The sequence below is a fragment of the Podarcis tiliguerta genome (genome assembly GCF_965153285.1).
Source record: "Podarcis tiliguerta genome assembly, chromosome: 3".
Classification (NCBI taxonomy): domain Eukaryota; kingdom Metazoa; phylum Chordata; class Lepidosauria; order Squamata; family Lacertidae; genus Podarcis; species Podarcis tiliguerta.
In genome coordinates this window covers 1,500,291-1,514,146 of record NC_139536.1, presented here as the reverse complement: position 1 = coordinate 1,514,146, position 13,856 = coordinate 1,500,291, and the positions used below count along the sequence as shown (strand labels likewise).

Below are 13,856 nucleotides of genomic sequence, written 5' to 3'. Positions count from 1 at the left end.
GCTGCCTGGGTGGCGAAAGAGCTCTGCCTTCATATATTCATTGGCCCGATCCTCTCCTTACGGTCTTGCAAGAGAGTCACAAATCACGCCTAAGGTAGCAGATGCCCGATGCAAATCGTGCAGACTGATGCAAATCGTGCAGACTGTTTGCAACTTTCGCTCAGAATACAGAATTTCAGGTTTGCTTGGTGCAAAATTTCAGGGGTTGTTTTTTTAGCCCAAGACCACCTTGTTCCAATGAGTCCTGCCCTTGAGCCAGTTTAGCAGCAGGAACATTCAAGGAACTCAGATGGAGACGCAGTTGGCTAAAGAAATGGGGGCATCAGTTGGCAACCAAAGTTGCCTAGAGGATAGGCAGGAGATGGGCAAGAGAAGGCAAGAGCCAGCCTGAGAAGCCAGGTTGGGGGGTGCAGATGCAATAGCTTTGAGAAGCTGGCCCCCACAACACCAACAGGCTGCCAGTCCAAACCTAAAACTGGCAATACAGTCGTATTTTGGATCCCGAACGCCTTGCTACTCGGACGTTTTGGCTTCCGAGCGCCGCAAACCCGGAAGTGAATGTTCCAGTTTGCGGATGTTCTTTGGAACCCGAATGTCGAACGGAGCTTCTGATTGGCTGCAGGAGCTTCCTTTCAGCCAATCAGAAACCGCTCCTTGGTTTCCAAAACATTTCGTGAGTTGAATGGACTTGCGGAATGGATTCCGTTCGACTTCCAAGGTACGACTGTATAAGGATCAGTTGCAGGGCTCAGCTGGCCTGCGTTCTGAAGAAGATAAGATCTCAGCATCGAGTGGAAAGGAGGAAGGCTGTCAGATTTCTGTGTGTGGCTCAAAGCTACGCAATTGGTAAAGCTTGCTTGCTTATTATTTATTTATTTATTTATTTATTTATTTATTTTCTTTCGTAACGTTTTCACAATGCTTGACTGCAAAAAAAACAAAAAACACACAACTCCAAGCAGTTTGCAAAAAAAATGGTAAACACAATAAAATTATCAATAGCAATTGGGAAGCTGAAGTTAGTGAAGAATGCTGCAGCACGATTGCGGACCAGAGTGAGGCCTCGCCAGCATACAACATCTGGAATCAGAGATCTGCACCAGTTGCCAATTTGCTACCAGACCAAGTTAAAGATGTTGCTAATAGGACCGTATTTTTCGCCCTATAGGACAGACTTTTCCCCCTCCAAAAATGAAGGGGAAATGTGTGTGCGTTCTATGGGGCGAATACAGGCTTTCGCTGAAGCCTGGAGAGTGAGAGGGGTCGGTGCGCACCAACCCCTCTCGCTCTCCAGGCTTCAGGAGGCTATCAGCAAGCCTAGGGAGCCCGCGGGAGTTCCCGCAGGGCTCCCTAGGCTGCGGATAGCAGCCTGCCGCCCGGCGCGCGGGGCACCCTGAAACAGAGCGCCCCTCGTGCAGGGCAGACATCGGCCAGCCCCACAAGCTCAGGGGACAGCGGGGAGGCGCAGCGCCGCCATCCCGCTGTTCCCAGACCTGGTTTGGGGGAGGGGGAATAAAGGAAAAAAATATTTCCTTTATTTCCCCCCCCCCCCCAAAGAAAACTAGGTGCGTCCTATGGGACGAAAAATACGGTATATAAAGCCCTTAACAACTTGGGACAAGTTTACCTATGAGATCATAATACCCGTTCTGCACTTGTAAAAAAACCTCCCTCTTTTAGTATGGCTTTAGTATAGCAGCATCTACACTTTGGAACTCCCTGCCAATTGATATCAGGCCTTTTGTGCACACTTTTCAACGCCTGCTAAGAACATTTTTGTTTAGACCCAGGTGTTTAATAAGTTGCTGCAAGTTCTTTTCTTAGCGTATTGTTCATTCCACTTTTCAAAAGCCTTAAATTATTGTTGTTAGTTTCTCTTATTGATCATTTTATTGCTTTCCCTTTTTTTTTGTAAATCACTTTGAGGGGCTTTTTTTTTAAAAAAAACAACCCTCAAATGTTGGATGGATTTTATGAAATAAATAAAGCACCAATACTTTTCTAAGCACCATACAGAGATTGAAACCTGCATGTTCAACAGTCAGAGAATCACGGCACAAAAGGAACATGACATGGGGAGGGAAGAGGAAAGCAAAGCCTTGAAATTAGTAACTGGCAAGGGGGCAGGAGGGGAAAGTTTGAAAGGAAACCAGATCTGGGTCAGGAATATTTTAAAAAATAAAGAATCCATTTCTGAACTGTGTTGATAGGCTGCACTGTAAGCATTTTCAACATTGCAAGGCTGGTAAACGAAGCTGAGATTGTGCCTAAAATCTGATTTGACGTAAAAAGAAGATTGAAATCCTACACACACACATACACACACAACACACACACACACACACACACACACACACACACACTGCGTCAACTAAGCAGCGTCACCATTTTTCCACCTCATTTTCCCCGGGAAAGGAAACCTCAAGGGTACAATACAAAGCGAAAAGTGAGGATCAGATAACCAGCTGGCTGGGAGGAACCGGTGGGATACGGTGGACTGCAAGCGAGAAACATGAGTCAGGAAAAGCGGGCGATTGCCAGGAGAAGGGGATGTTTCTTGGGGATGCATTAGCCAAAAGAACGTGAAACAGTTCCGCTCTGCTTAGTCCTTGGCTGCAGCCAGGATCTCCACCCTGGAAGGAGGAGGCGGACAAATTTCAGAGGGTAAAACGCAGCAAAACTGGGGGCAGGAGAGCGGGGTGTTCTGCTTGCAGAAAGGAAAAGAGATTGCCCTTGTTGTTTCTGTTGTTGTTGTTTAGTCGTTTAGTCATGTCCACCTCTTTGTGACCCCCTGGACCAGAGCACACCAGGCACTCCTGTCTTCCACTGCCTCCCTCATGCTGGTAGCTTCGAGAACACTGTCCCACCATCTCATCCTCTGTCGTCCCCTTCTCCTTGTGCCCTCCATCTTCCCCAACATCGGGGTCTTTTCCAGGGAGTCTTCTCTTCTCATGAGGTGGCCAAAGTCTCAGCTTCACGATCTGTCCTTCCTGTGAGCACTCAGGGCTATTTCCTTCAGAATGGAGAGGTTGGATTTTCTTGCAGTCCATGGGACTCTCAAGAGTCTCCTCCAGCACCAGAATTCAAAAACATCAATTCTTCGGCGATCAGCCTTCTTGATGGTCCAGCTCTCACTTCCATACATCACGACTGGGAAAACCATACCTTGAACTATATGGAACTTTGTTGGCAAGGTGATGTCTCTGCTTTTTAAGATGCTGTCTAGGTTTGTCATTGCTTTCCTCCGAAGAAGCAGGCGTCTCTTAATTTCGTGGCTGCTGTCACCATCTGCAGTGATCATGGAGCCCAAGAAAGTGAAATCTCTCACTGCCTCCATTTCTTCCCCTTCTATTTGCCAGGAGGTGATGGGACCAGTGGCCATGATCTTCGTTTTTTTGATGTTGAGCTTCAGACCATATTTTGCGCTCTCCTCTTTCACCCTCATTAAAAGGTTCTTTAATTCCTCCTCACTTTCTGCCATCAAGGTTGTGTCATCTGCATATCTGAGGTTGTTGATATTTCTTCCGGCAATCTTAATTCCGGCTCGGGATTCATCCAGCCCAGCCTTTGGCATGATGAATTCTGAATATAAGTTAAATAAGCAGGGATAAGCTAAACAGGCTATAGCTTAGGGCCCCACTCTCCTGCCCCCCCCCCAAAAAAAATTAAAGGGAAAAAATCCTGGATATACATTTCCAAAATATAAGATAAAAAAGCAAATAAAATAAAACCTACATACAGCAGCAGTGTTTTGTGTTGTGTAGGCTCCTATTTGTTATGTGCAAATGGCTTTAGAAACCTATGAGGTCCATAAATGACCATATAGCATATATTCAACACAAAAAACAGTGACAATTTGTTGTTGACAAAGCACAGCTGGACATATAAAGGGCCCCATTACCTTCAGGAGCTTAGGGCCTCATCGAAGCTAACTCCGGCCCTGACCGAATCCATAGATGAATTATGCAAAGCTTTGTTGATTCATTCCCAGAAGTTCATATCCATTGGACTTTCATCAATACTGGAGCAGACCCGCACCATATATTTAAAGTATTTGCAAAACCCCAGGGTACCTCCTTATATTCCCGCTCAGCCACTGAGATCACTTGCAAGAGTGTTGTTGGTCATTCCTCATGTTGGTGAGACTCATTCATCAACAACCAGAAACCAAGCCTCCTGTGTCATCGGCCCAGACCTGTGGAACTCTCTGCCACTGGAGATTCAGCAAGTGTCAACTTTTTAGTAACTGTTGAAAATTTTTCTATTCCACCGGGCCTGTGCAAGCAGTTAAGACTGGATCCTTCCCCAATGGTTCATCGATGTCTGTTTCAAACTATTTTCATACAGCTTTTATCGTACGGCTTTGTTTTTATGGCTGTAAACAGCTTTGATATATATTTTTGATGACACAGTGATGCACAATTTTTTATATATATAATTAATTGAATGAAACACATTTAGAGCACATGACCTCTCCCTGAAGAATCCTGGGTAGTTTGATCAAGGTGCTGGGAATTGTAGCTCTATGAAGGGCGGGGGTCTTGGGGGAGGGGAAGGCATGTGCTCTAAATGTGTGTTGGATGGTGTGTGGTGTTGGCTTTTTGCAGTATGGTAGCGCTGCAGAGAGCTTGCTGGGGAGACCATGCATTAAAAAGGGACTCAAAAATAACTTAAACAAGGTTTTAATTACAAAAACAAAAACTCCTTTTACACTAAATACATTAACAACCAAACCAGACCCAACCACCAACCCATCCCCCAGGATAATGGCAGAGCTAGGTGCTGCTCCTTATATACTACACCCAATTGCTGACACAGCTTAATCAATACAACTCAGCAGCACCTGCTGTGTTTCACAGCTGTGAAGCTGGATCTCGTTATTTTGCTCTGGCCCCTTAAAGATATACACATCGGGTGAAACAATGATGAACCTTTACATTTAAAGAAACCATTCAACATGTGGATCTGCCCTTTCTGTTTTTAGCATGTCTTGCTTGCCGTATAAGCATGAAAATGAAGCAAATGAAAGAAGGAACTGGCAAGGGACCATGATTCAAATATCCTTTATTAGGCATAGCAAACCACACATTATCAAACAGACGCCAAATACAAATTGTGCAAAATTCGAGCTCAGCATAACAAGGTTTGTCCCGATCAGATCTTTAACTCCAGAGGAAATCAATTTGCATAAATAATACAATGCAACACGACCCCATCACCGATCAGTTAAGAACCACTAAATTTCTTTATAACGGCCCAGTCTTTCTACATGGACAGCACTCAAAAATTCAGCCACTATTAATGTAATTTGATCATTCCTGTCGGAAAGCAGGGTCCTGAACTGTTGGTATCATAGAAATCAGCCTATCGAGTTGTAAGGCCTCTAATAATTGTCTTCTGGCATAAATGCCAAAATCACAAGAAAAGAAAATACGCTCCAAAGTATCAGGTTCCTGTTTACTACATTTACATTTACTACATGATTCTGGGAGAGCTCAATATCTTCCTCTCAGTCTCATCGAGGGAAACATGTTAAACTTGGCTAACATAAACAGCCTGCGCAATTCATGATTCTTCAGATTTGCCGTATAAGTGTGAAAATGAAGCTGTCAAGGTGAGCTGGTGTGTTCAAAGCCAGGTAGCCCCAGGGATAATGTGCTCGCATTTTGTGTCATCCTTGCAGTCTTCAAGAAGGTGGATTCCATAGCTGACGATGTTAACTCGGCCCAGACGTACTATGAGAAGAAAATCGGGTCGGTCGAGGAGAACATCCAAGAGCTGGGTAAGTGAGAGGTTTTTAAAGAAAGGTTAGGTGTCCACCTGCCAGGGATTCCTTACCTGTGATTCCTGCATTGCAGAGGGTTGGGCTCGATGACCTTTGGGGTTCCCCTCTGATTCTGTGAGTCAGCTAGCTCAGTATTGATTACAGCAGCTCCCTGTGCTGGACCCGGGGGTTAACCTGAGCAATGCGGTCCAGGTCTGGTCCTGAATCCAGGGATTCCACAAGGAGTCAGTCCAACAGGGCCAAGGCAGAAAACCAGACTAGGTCAGGTACAGGATCTCAGGCAGGTTCTAGCATACAGCAATGTTGCTCCCGCAACCTGGGTCTGGGTCCGACAGCCTTTTATCTCTGTCGGGGTAACAGCCGGTCCTGATCCCCCGGCGACTCACCTCCCTGTCTCGACCGAAGACGAGCACTCCTCCTGCGAGTACTCAGGTCTCTCCTCCTCTCAGACCTCAGTCTCTGCATCTCAGGAGACGTCGGTGGGTTACTAGACCCAGAGGCTGTCTCAGCCTCCCCTGACCCAACTGGTAGTGGAGCAGCTGTGAGTGATGGCCCAGCTGGAGGCAACGAGGTCATCCCCGCATCTGGAGCCAGGGCAGGCTCAGGCCCCTGACTCAGCCCAGCTGGTGCTTGTTGCAGGGGAGCCTGTGCAGACTGGGGCTCTTCAGGATCAGGCCCCAGACTAGGTCCAGATGATGCCTGAGGCAAAGGATCCGGTGCGGACTGAGACTCCTCTGGTTCCGAGTCCGAGCCCGAGTCCCAGGCCATCACACTCCCCAGACTGAGGTTGCTCCCAGCCCTGCCTGAACATGACAGGGATTCAAACCAGGACCTTCTGCATGCCAGGCAGGTGTCCTGCCTTTGAACTACGGACCCAGGTAAACCACAGCCAACCTCGGCCTCCTCTGCCAAATCTAGAAAAGGCTGCAGCCTCAATGTCACCTCTCAGTTAGCTGTCAGGGCAGAGCAGGGAGACTTCCCCCACCTCCACCTGTGTCTAACACAGCTCCTTTAACAGGCAATGTTGAAGGGGACATCTCCTCTGAGTTACCCATCTGTAGGTACTGGCATGATTAAAATTGCCAGGCTGCACAGGGGGTTGGACTAGATGGCCCTCGAGTCCCTTCCAACTCGACAATTCAACAGTTCTGTTCACAGCTAGCTTTCCACGCCAGTTTCTGCTGCTGGGATGAGCAGTTTCCACCCTGGTGACAATAATAATAATAATAATAATAATAATAATAATTTATTATTTGTACCCCACCCATCTGGCTGGGCTTTCCCAGCCACTCTGGGCAGCTTCCAACAAAATATTAAAATACCGTAATGCATCAAACATTAAAAGCTTCCCTAAACAGGGCTGCCTTCAGATGTCTTCTAAAAGTCTGGTAGTTGTTGTTCTCTTTGACATCTGGTGGGAGGGCGTTCCACAGGGCGGGCGCCACCACCGAGAAGGCCCTCTGCCTGGTTCCCTGTAACTTGGCTTCTCGCAGTGAGGGAACTGCCAGAAGACCCTCGGATCTGGACCTCAGTGTCCGGCCTGGACGATGGAGGTGGAGACGCTCCTTCAGGTATTCTGGGCCGAGGCCATTTAGGGCCTTAAAGGTCAGCACCAACACTTTGAATTGTGCTCGGAAACGTACTATAAATGTAAGCTTCTGTCAGGTGCTCAGGGAACAGTTCTTGGAGATCTCTGTTTAGCAGGTCTTGCAAGATCTGGGTCGCAGAGGAAATGGATAAGTAAGACTTTGTAACGAGAAGAATCAACATCTGCTTAATTGCTGAGCAACATGTCTTGTGAGGGAGCGAGAAAGTTTGCTGTCAGTCAGCAAACTGACTGTTGGATTTTGCAAGCATCTGCAAGCGATTGGGGCGTCTCTGACTCACTCTCAGGAACCAGAGGAAGCCAGTTTAGCAGTCCCCTCTAAGCCAAGCTCTCAGGGGGCTTACTCCCTGGTCCAGCGGCTCCCAAACTTTTTGTGGGGGTGTCACTGTCCTCATGCTTCCAGCTCACCCCCAGTGTTACCCCTCCTACCCCATAAAAAGGATTATTCAGAACAGCGGTTGGAACAACCCACTTGAGAAGATAATAACGCAATGGAATTCAAAACAGTAGCAACTAATTGCATGGGTTTTTCTTTCTCAAAATCCAGTTAAAACTATTTAGTTTAATGCATTCCATGAAACGGATGAACTTGATCTAGTGAAACCAGCTTTTCAAAATCTGATAGTCATTTATACCTCCAGTCCGGCTCAGCCCAGGAAGTTTTGGGGCATTGATGCCTCCAATTGCAGAGGCAAAGCAAAGCCATCCTGGCTAAGAGCCATTGAAGGCCCCCTACTACTTTTTCAAAGCCATTTAGGTTTGTGGCCATCACTGCCTACTGTGGCAGGGAGTTCCACAGTTAAACTTTGCACTGCATGAAGAAGGATTTAATTTTCTCTGTCCTGAATCCAGCTGCACTGGATGTCTGTGATTGCTAGTCTTATGAGAGAGAGAGGGAGAGAGAGAGAGAGAGAGAGAGACTTTATCTACTTTCTCCATGCCAGGCATACATTTATAAACTTTCCTTTTTCCATTCTCCTTCTGTGATGGAACTCCTACTTGGGGACTTCCCTGGCTTTTCTGGCCCACGTAGGACCAGTCTGGATAGTTGGCCTTGGTGAAGATTTGACGTTTTCATCCCCAAAAAGTTTCTGATTTGAGGTTCTATTGAAATGTGGCTGCATTTTAATGTTGTATTTTATTGTTGTTTTTAACAAGTACCTTAATCAATTGGTTTTATATCTGGTGTTAGCCGCCCTGATCTCGGTCTTGGCTGGGGAGGGCGGGGTATAAATAAAATAAAACTTCTGTCATATACTAGAAAGCCCCAATGCTGCATCCTTTGTTCATAGGGGACTCGATCAATCTCGTTACCCTTTTCTGTGCCTTTCCCAACTGTTCGATACCCTTTTTGAGCTGAGGCGACCAGAACGGTGCACAGTAACTGGGCAGATTGGCAGAGTTTTATTTCCGCAGTGCGTTCTGCCATTTAGCTATGGGGAAGGACAAGGCCTGGTCAACTGCTGGGTATGTGCTAGAAGCTGTTTAACCAACCTGCTTTCTTTCTGCACCCCACCTTCCAATCCAGATCAGAAATCCCTGGGCAACTGCTCCTTCTGCCACGATGCAGGCCAGCTGGGACAGGAGATCAGCAGGCTGCAGGAGGAGCTGGAGGGGATTCAGAAGAAGCTCTTGGCGCAGGAGGTGATGCTCGACCGCGCTGGCCAGACCCACCAGCAGCTCTCGTCCGCCAGCAACAAGATCAACAACGAGGTGGACGGGTGCTTCTCCGCCATCCAGCGGGTCAACCAGAGCCTGGCGCTCTTCCTGGCCCAGGTGAGGGGCTGGCAGGGGGCCACTTCCGAGCTGGGCAGCTCGCTGAAGGAGCTGTCGCAAGAGCGCTTCGACATGGAGGCTGCCGTGCAGCAAATGAACTTCACCGTCGGGCAGACCTCCGACTGGGTGCACATCATCCAGAGGAAGATGAACGAGGAAACCTTGACGCTGCAGAAGATCGTGTCCGACTGGCAGAACTACACCCGCCTGCTGGGGGGCTTGAGGACCACCTCCTCCAAAACTGGGGAGCTGGTCAAGGGCATCCAGACCAGCCTGGGCATCACCTCGCAGAGGATCGGGCAGAACTCGGAGGGCATGCACGACCTGGTTTTGCAAGTCATGAGCTTGCAGCTGCAGCTGGACAACGTCTCGGCCTTCCTGGACGACCACGAGGAGAACATGCATGACCTCCAGTACCACGCCCGCTACACGCAGAACCGGACAGCCGAGCGCTTCGAGACGCTCGAAGGACGCATGACCTCCCACGAGATCGAAATCAGCACCATCTTCACCAACATCAACGCCACGGACAGCCACGTCCACAGCATGCTCAAATACCTGGACGACGTGCGGCTCTCGTGCACGCTGGGTTTCCATGCGCACGCTGAGGAGCTCTACTACCTGAACAGGTCGGTCAGCCTCATGCTCAGCGCCACCGACCTCCTGCGCCAGCGCTTCAGCCTTCTCAGCGCCCGCCTGGACTTTGACATCCGCAACCTCTCCATGGTCATGGAAGAGATGAAGGCGGTGGACACCCGACACGGGCAGATCCTCCGAAACGTCACTGTCTTGCGAGGTGAGAAGCAGCAAGCGGGAGGCATGGGGGGGGGGTTATCGTTACTTGTTAAATTCATTAGCCGCCCTTTTCGAGATGGCGACTCAAAGCGACTTACGGAAAATAAAGCTATGATAGATGCATGCATTAAAACCAGGAGACAGGACATACCGTATTTTTTGCTCTATAAGACTCACTTTTTTCCCTCGTAAAAAGTAAGGGGAAACGTGTGTGCGTCTTATGGAGCAAATGCAGGCTGCACAGCTATCCCAGAATCCAGAACAGCAAGAGAGATTGCTGCTTTCACTGCGCAGCAATCCCTCTTGCTGTTCTGGCTTCTGGGATTCAGAATTTTTTTTCTTCTTGTTTTCCTCCTCCAAAAACTAGGTGTGTCTTGTGGTCTGGTGTGTCTTATAGAGCGAAAAATACGGTACCGTATTTTTCGCTCCATAAGACGCACCTGACCATAAGACGCACCTAGTTTTTAGAGGGGGAATGCAAGGGGGAAAATATTCCTTAAAGGGAGCACAGAGCAGAGCCTGTATGCATCCCAGACTCTGCTCAGCGCTCCCTTTCACAAGCCACGTGGAGCGTGTGTGCGGCGCTTGCAGGCTTTTCCCGAGGAGGGAGGAGGGACTGACGGGCTGCCCTTCTCCCTCCTTGGGGAAAAGCCCCCAAGGGCTGCACACACGCTCCGCGCAGCTTTGGGGGGCTTTTCTGGGAGGTGGGGAAAGGGACAGAGCCGCGCACTCTGTCCCTTCCCCCACCTCCCGCAAGAGCCGCACGCGAAGCCAGGACAGGATCGCTGCGCAGCGATCCCTCTTGCTGTCTTGGCTTATGGGATAGCTGCACACAGCCTCTCCTGGGCAGCCGGATGAAGGCTCCCTCAAGAGCCGCACTCCCTTTAAACAGCGCATGGAGCACGTGTGCAGCTCTTTAAAGGGAGCGCTGAGCAGAGCTTCCCACCTGCATTCGCTCCATAAGACGCACACACATTTCCCCTTACTTTTTAGGAGGGGAAAAGTGCATCTTATAGAGCGAAAAATACGGTACATTAAAGAATCTCACCCACTCTAAAAGGCCATAGATGGTTAAAAGTCTGGTTGAAATTGTTATAACTATGATTATAATTACAGTGGAACCTTGGTTCTTGAACGCCTTGGTACTCAAACATTTCAGCTCCCGAATGTTGAAAATCCAGAAGTAAGTGTTCTGGTTTTCAAATGTTTTTTGGAAGCAGAACGTCCGATGCAACTGTCAGCAATTGTTTCCTGGGCGCCTGCACCAATCGGAAGCTGCACCTTGGTTTACAAATGTTTTGGAAGTTGAACGGACTTCCGGAACGGATTGCGTCCGAGAACCAAGGTACCACTGTATTTATATCCCAGTTTCTTCCCTGTCCGGGACTCAAGGTGGCTTACACAGATGAAGGAATGTTTTTGCAAAGTGCTTGAAAATATGCAATGAAGGGGCCAGGCGAGCCTCTCTGGGGAAAGCGTTCCACAAACGGGGAGCCACCACAGAAAAGACCCCTTCTCAAATTGCTGCAGGTGCCTTCTGTGCTAACCATTAATCACCTGCAGGAAACTTCATTTTCACCAGGCCTATGCAGGCAATTAAAAGTACATCGTTCCACTATGGTTAAATGAGGTCTGTTTTTAACTTTTTAGTGTTTGTTCTGGCATGCTTTAGGTTTCTATTGCGGGAAGCCACTTTGACCTATTTTTCATGCCACTGGGGTATACAAATATTTTAATTAATGAATGAAACAATGAAAGACGTCTTCCCTGCTCCCCTGGCCAGCTCTTGTGCCAGGGACTCTGTGCCCTTCCTGCGCCAGGGGGTGACCCCAAGTGACCCAGTTTGGACTCAGGGAGGTCTAGATCCTGACCTGCACACTGTGGACTTCTAGGGACCACTCTAGCCACCCAGCTACCCATGGAACAGAGTGGTAAGGGCTGCTTTCGATGCTTGGCTTTGGATTTTTGCAGCCTCTCCCGAATCTCCAGAGCAGGTTTACTTGGGCTGCAAAACCCAAATAAATAGATGAGTCACGGGCTTGGGCGACAACCTCTAATATTTCGTAAGCTTGTTTTTGCCAATTTGCAGAGCTGTCTTTCCCATCAGTTGCTGGCAACTCGGAACAAACTTCATTCAGGGACTAATCAAAGTGGGTGTCCATATAAGAAAAGAACGTAAGAAAATTTGCTGGACTCCGAAGCATTGCTGCCTCTGACTGTGATAGCCATCAATAGCCCTGTCCTCCATGAATTTGTCTAATCCTCTTTTAAAGCCAACCAGGTTGGTGGCCATCCCTGCCTCCTGTGGCAGGGAGTTCCATAGGTTAACTGTGAGCTGCATGAAGAAGTCCTTTCTTCAGTCTGTCCTGAATCTTCCAGCTTTCAGCTTCAGCAGATGCCCAGGAGTTCTAGGAGAGAGAGAAACAAAATCCTCCCTTCCTCCACTTTCTCCATGCCATGCTTAATTTTGTAAACTTCTATCATGTCACGTCTTCCTCAATATTCCTCTAAGCTAAAAAGTCCCAAACCTTTCTTCATGATGGAGTCACTCCAGCCCCTCAATCATTTGTGCTGCCTTGCACAGCCTGCTTTAATTCCAGATTCACTAACCAGGACAGCTATAAAAACCCTGCTTAGAAGCAAAAAGACAACCAGTACAATGAGATGACGATGAAGATGATAATAATAGGTAACGGTAAAGGGACCCCTGACCATTAGATCTAGTTGTGACTGACTCTGGGGTTGCAGCGCTCATCTCGCTTTACTGGCCGAGGGAGCCGGCGTACAGCTTCCGGGTCATGTGGCCAGCATGACTAAGCCGCCTCTGGCGAACCAGAGCAGCGCACGGAAACACTGTTTACCTTCCCGCCAGAGCGGTACCTATTTATCTACTTGCACTTTGACGTGCTTTCGAACTGCTAGGTTGGCAGGAGCAGGGACCGAGCAACGGGAGCTCACCCTGTCGTGGGGATTCGAACAGCCAACCTTCCGATCGGCAAGTCCTAGGCTCTGTGGTTTAGACCACAGCGCCACCCGCTTCCCACAAAGCACCTTAAGGTAAAGGTAAAGGGACCTCTGACCTTTAGGTCCACTTGTGACCGACTCTGGGGTTGCGGTGCTCATCTCGCTTTACTGGCCGAGGGAGCCAGTGTACAGCTTCCGGGTCATGTGGCCAGCAGAACTAAGCTGCTTCTGGCGAACCAGAGCAGCGCACAGAAATGCTGTTTATCTTTCCACCAGAGTGGGACCTATTTATCCACTTGCACTTTGACGTGCTTTCGAACTGCTAGATTGGCAGGAGCAGGGACCGAGCAACGGGAGCTCACCCCATCGCGGGGATTCGAACCGGAGACCTTCTGATCGGCAAGTCCAAGAGGCTCATTGGTTTAGCCCACAGCACCACCCGCGTCCCAATAATAATAATAATTTATTATTTATACCCCACCCATCTGGCTGGGTTTCCCCAGCCACTCTGGGCAGCTTCCAACACATTAAAATACAGTAACACATCAAACATTAAAAGCTTCCCTAAACAGGGCTGCCGTCAGATGCCTTCTAAAAGTCTGGTAGTTGTTTTTCTCTTTGACATCTGGTGGGAGGGCATTCCACAGGGTGGGTGCCATCACCAAGAAGGTCCTCTACCTGGTTCCCTGTAACTTGGCTTCTCACAGGGAGGGAACCGCCAGAAGGCCCTCAGAGCTGGACCTCAGTGTCCGGGCAGAACGATGGGGGTGGAGATGCTCCTTCAGGAGCAGATCACACCAGGCATAATTTTCTAACTTTCTATCATGTCGCCTCCTGCTTGCTTTCCCTCTAAACTAAAAAGCCTCCAAACTCTGCAATTTTTCCTCGTGGGAAAGTTCTGCTTCCCCATCTCAGGAATATAAGTTGCAG

The 13,856-nt window shown here is 48.6% G+C and overlaps 1 protein-coding gene across 2 annotated transcripts in view; it reads left to right on the top strand.

Moving 5' to 3' along the window:
- SCARA3 (scavenger receptor class A member 3) overlaps positions 1-13,856 on the top strand; it is an 83,099-nt gene that overhangs the window by 21,049 nt on the left and 48,194 nt on the right. For both annotated transcript variants that reach the window (XR_014509252.1, XM_083432648.1), the window contains exons 4-5: positions 5,684-5,782; positions 8,920-9,963. Coding sequence is in view for 1 of the 2 variants with exons in the window: in XM_083432648.1 (XP_083288774.1) it covers positions 5,684-5,782; positions 8,920-9,963 (1,143 nt within the window). In the remaining variant the exon portion in view is untranslated. The remainder of the gene's footprint in view (positions 1-5,683; positions 5,783-8,919; positions 9,964-13,856) is intronic.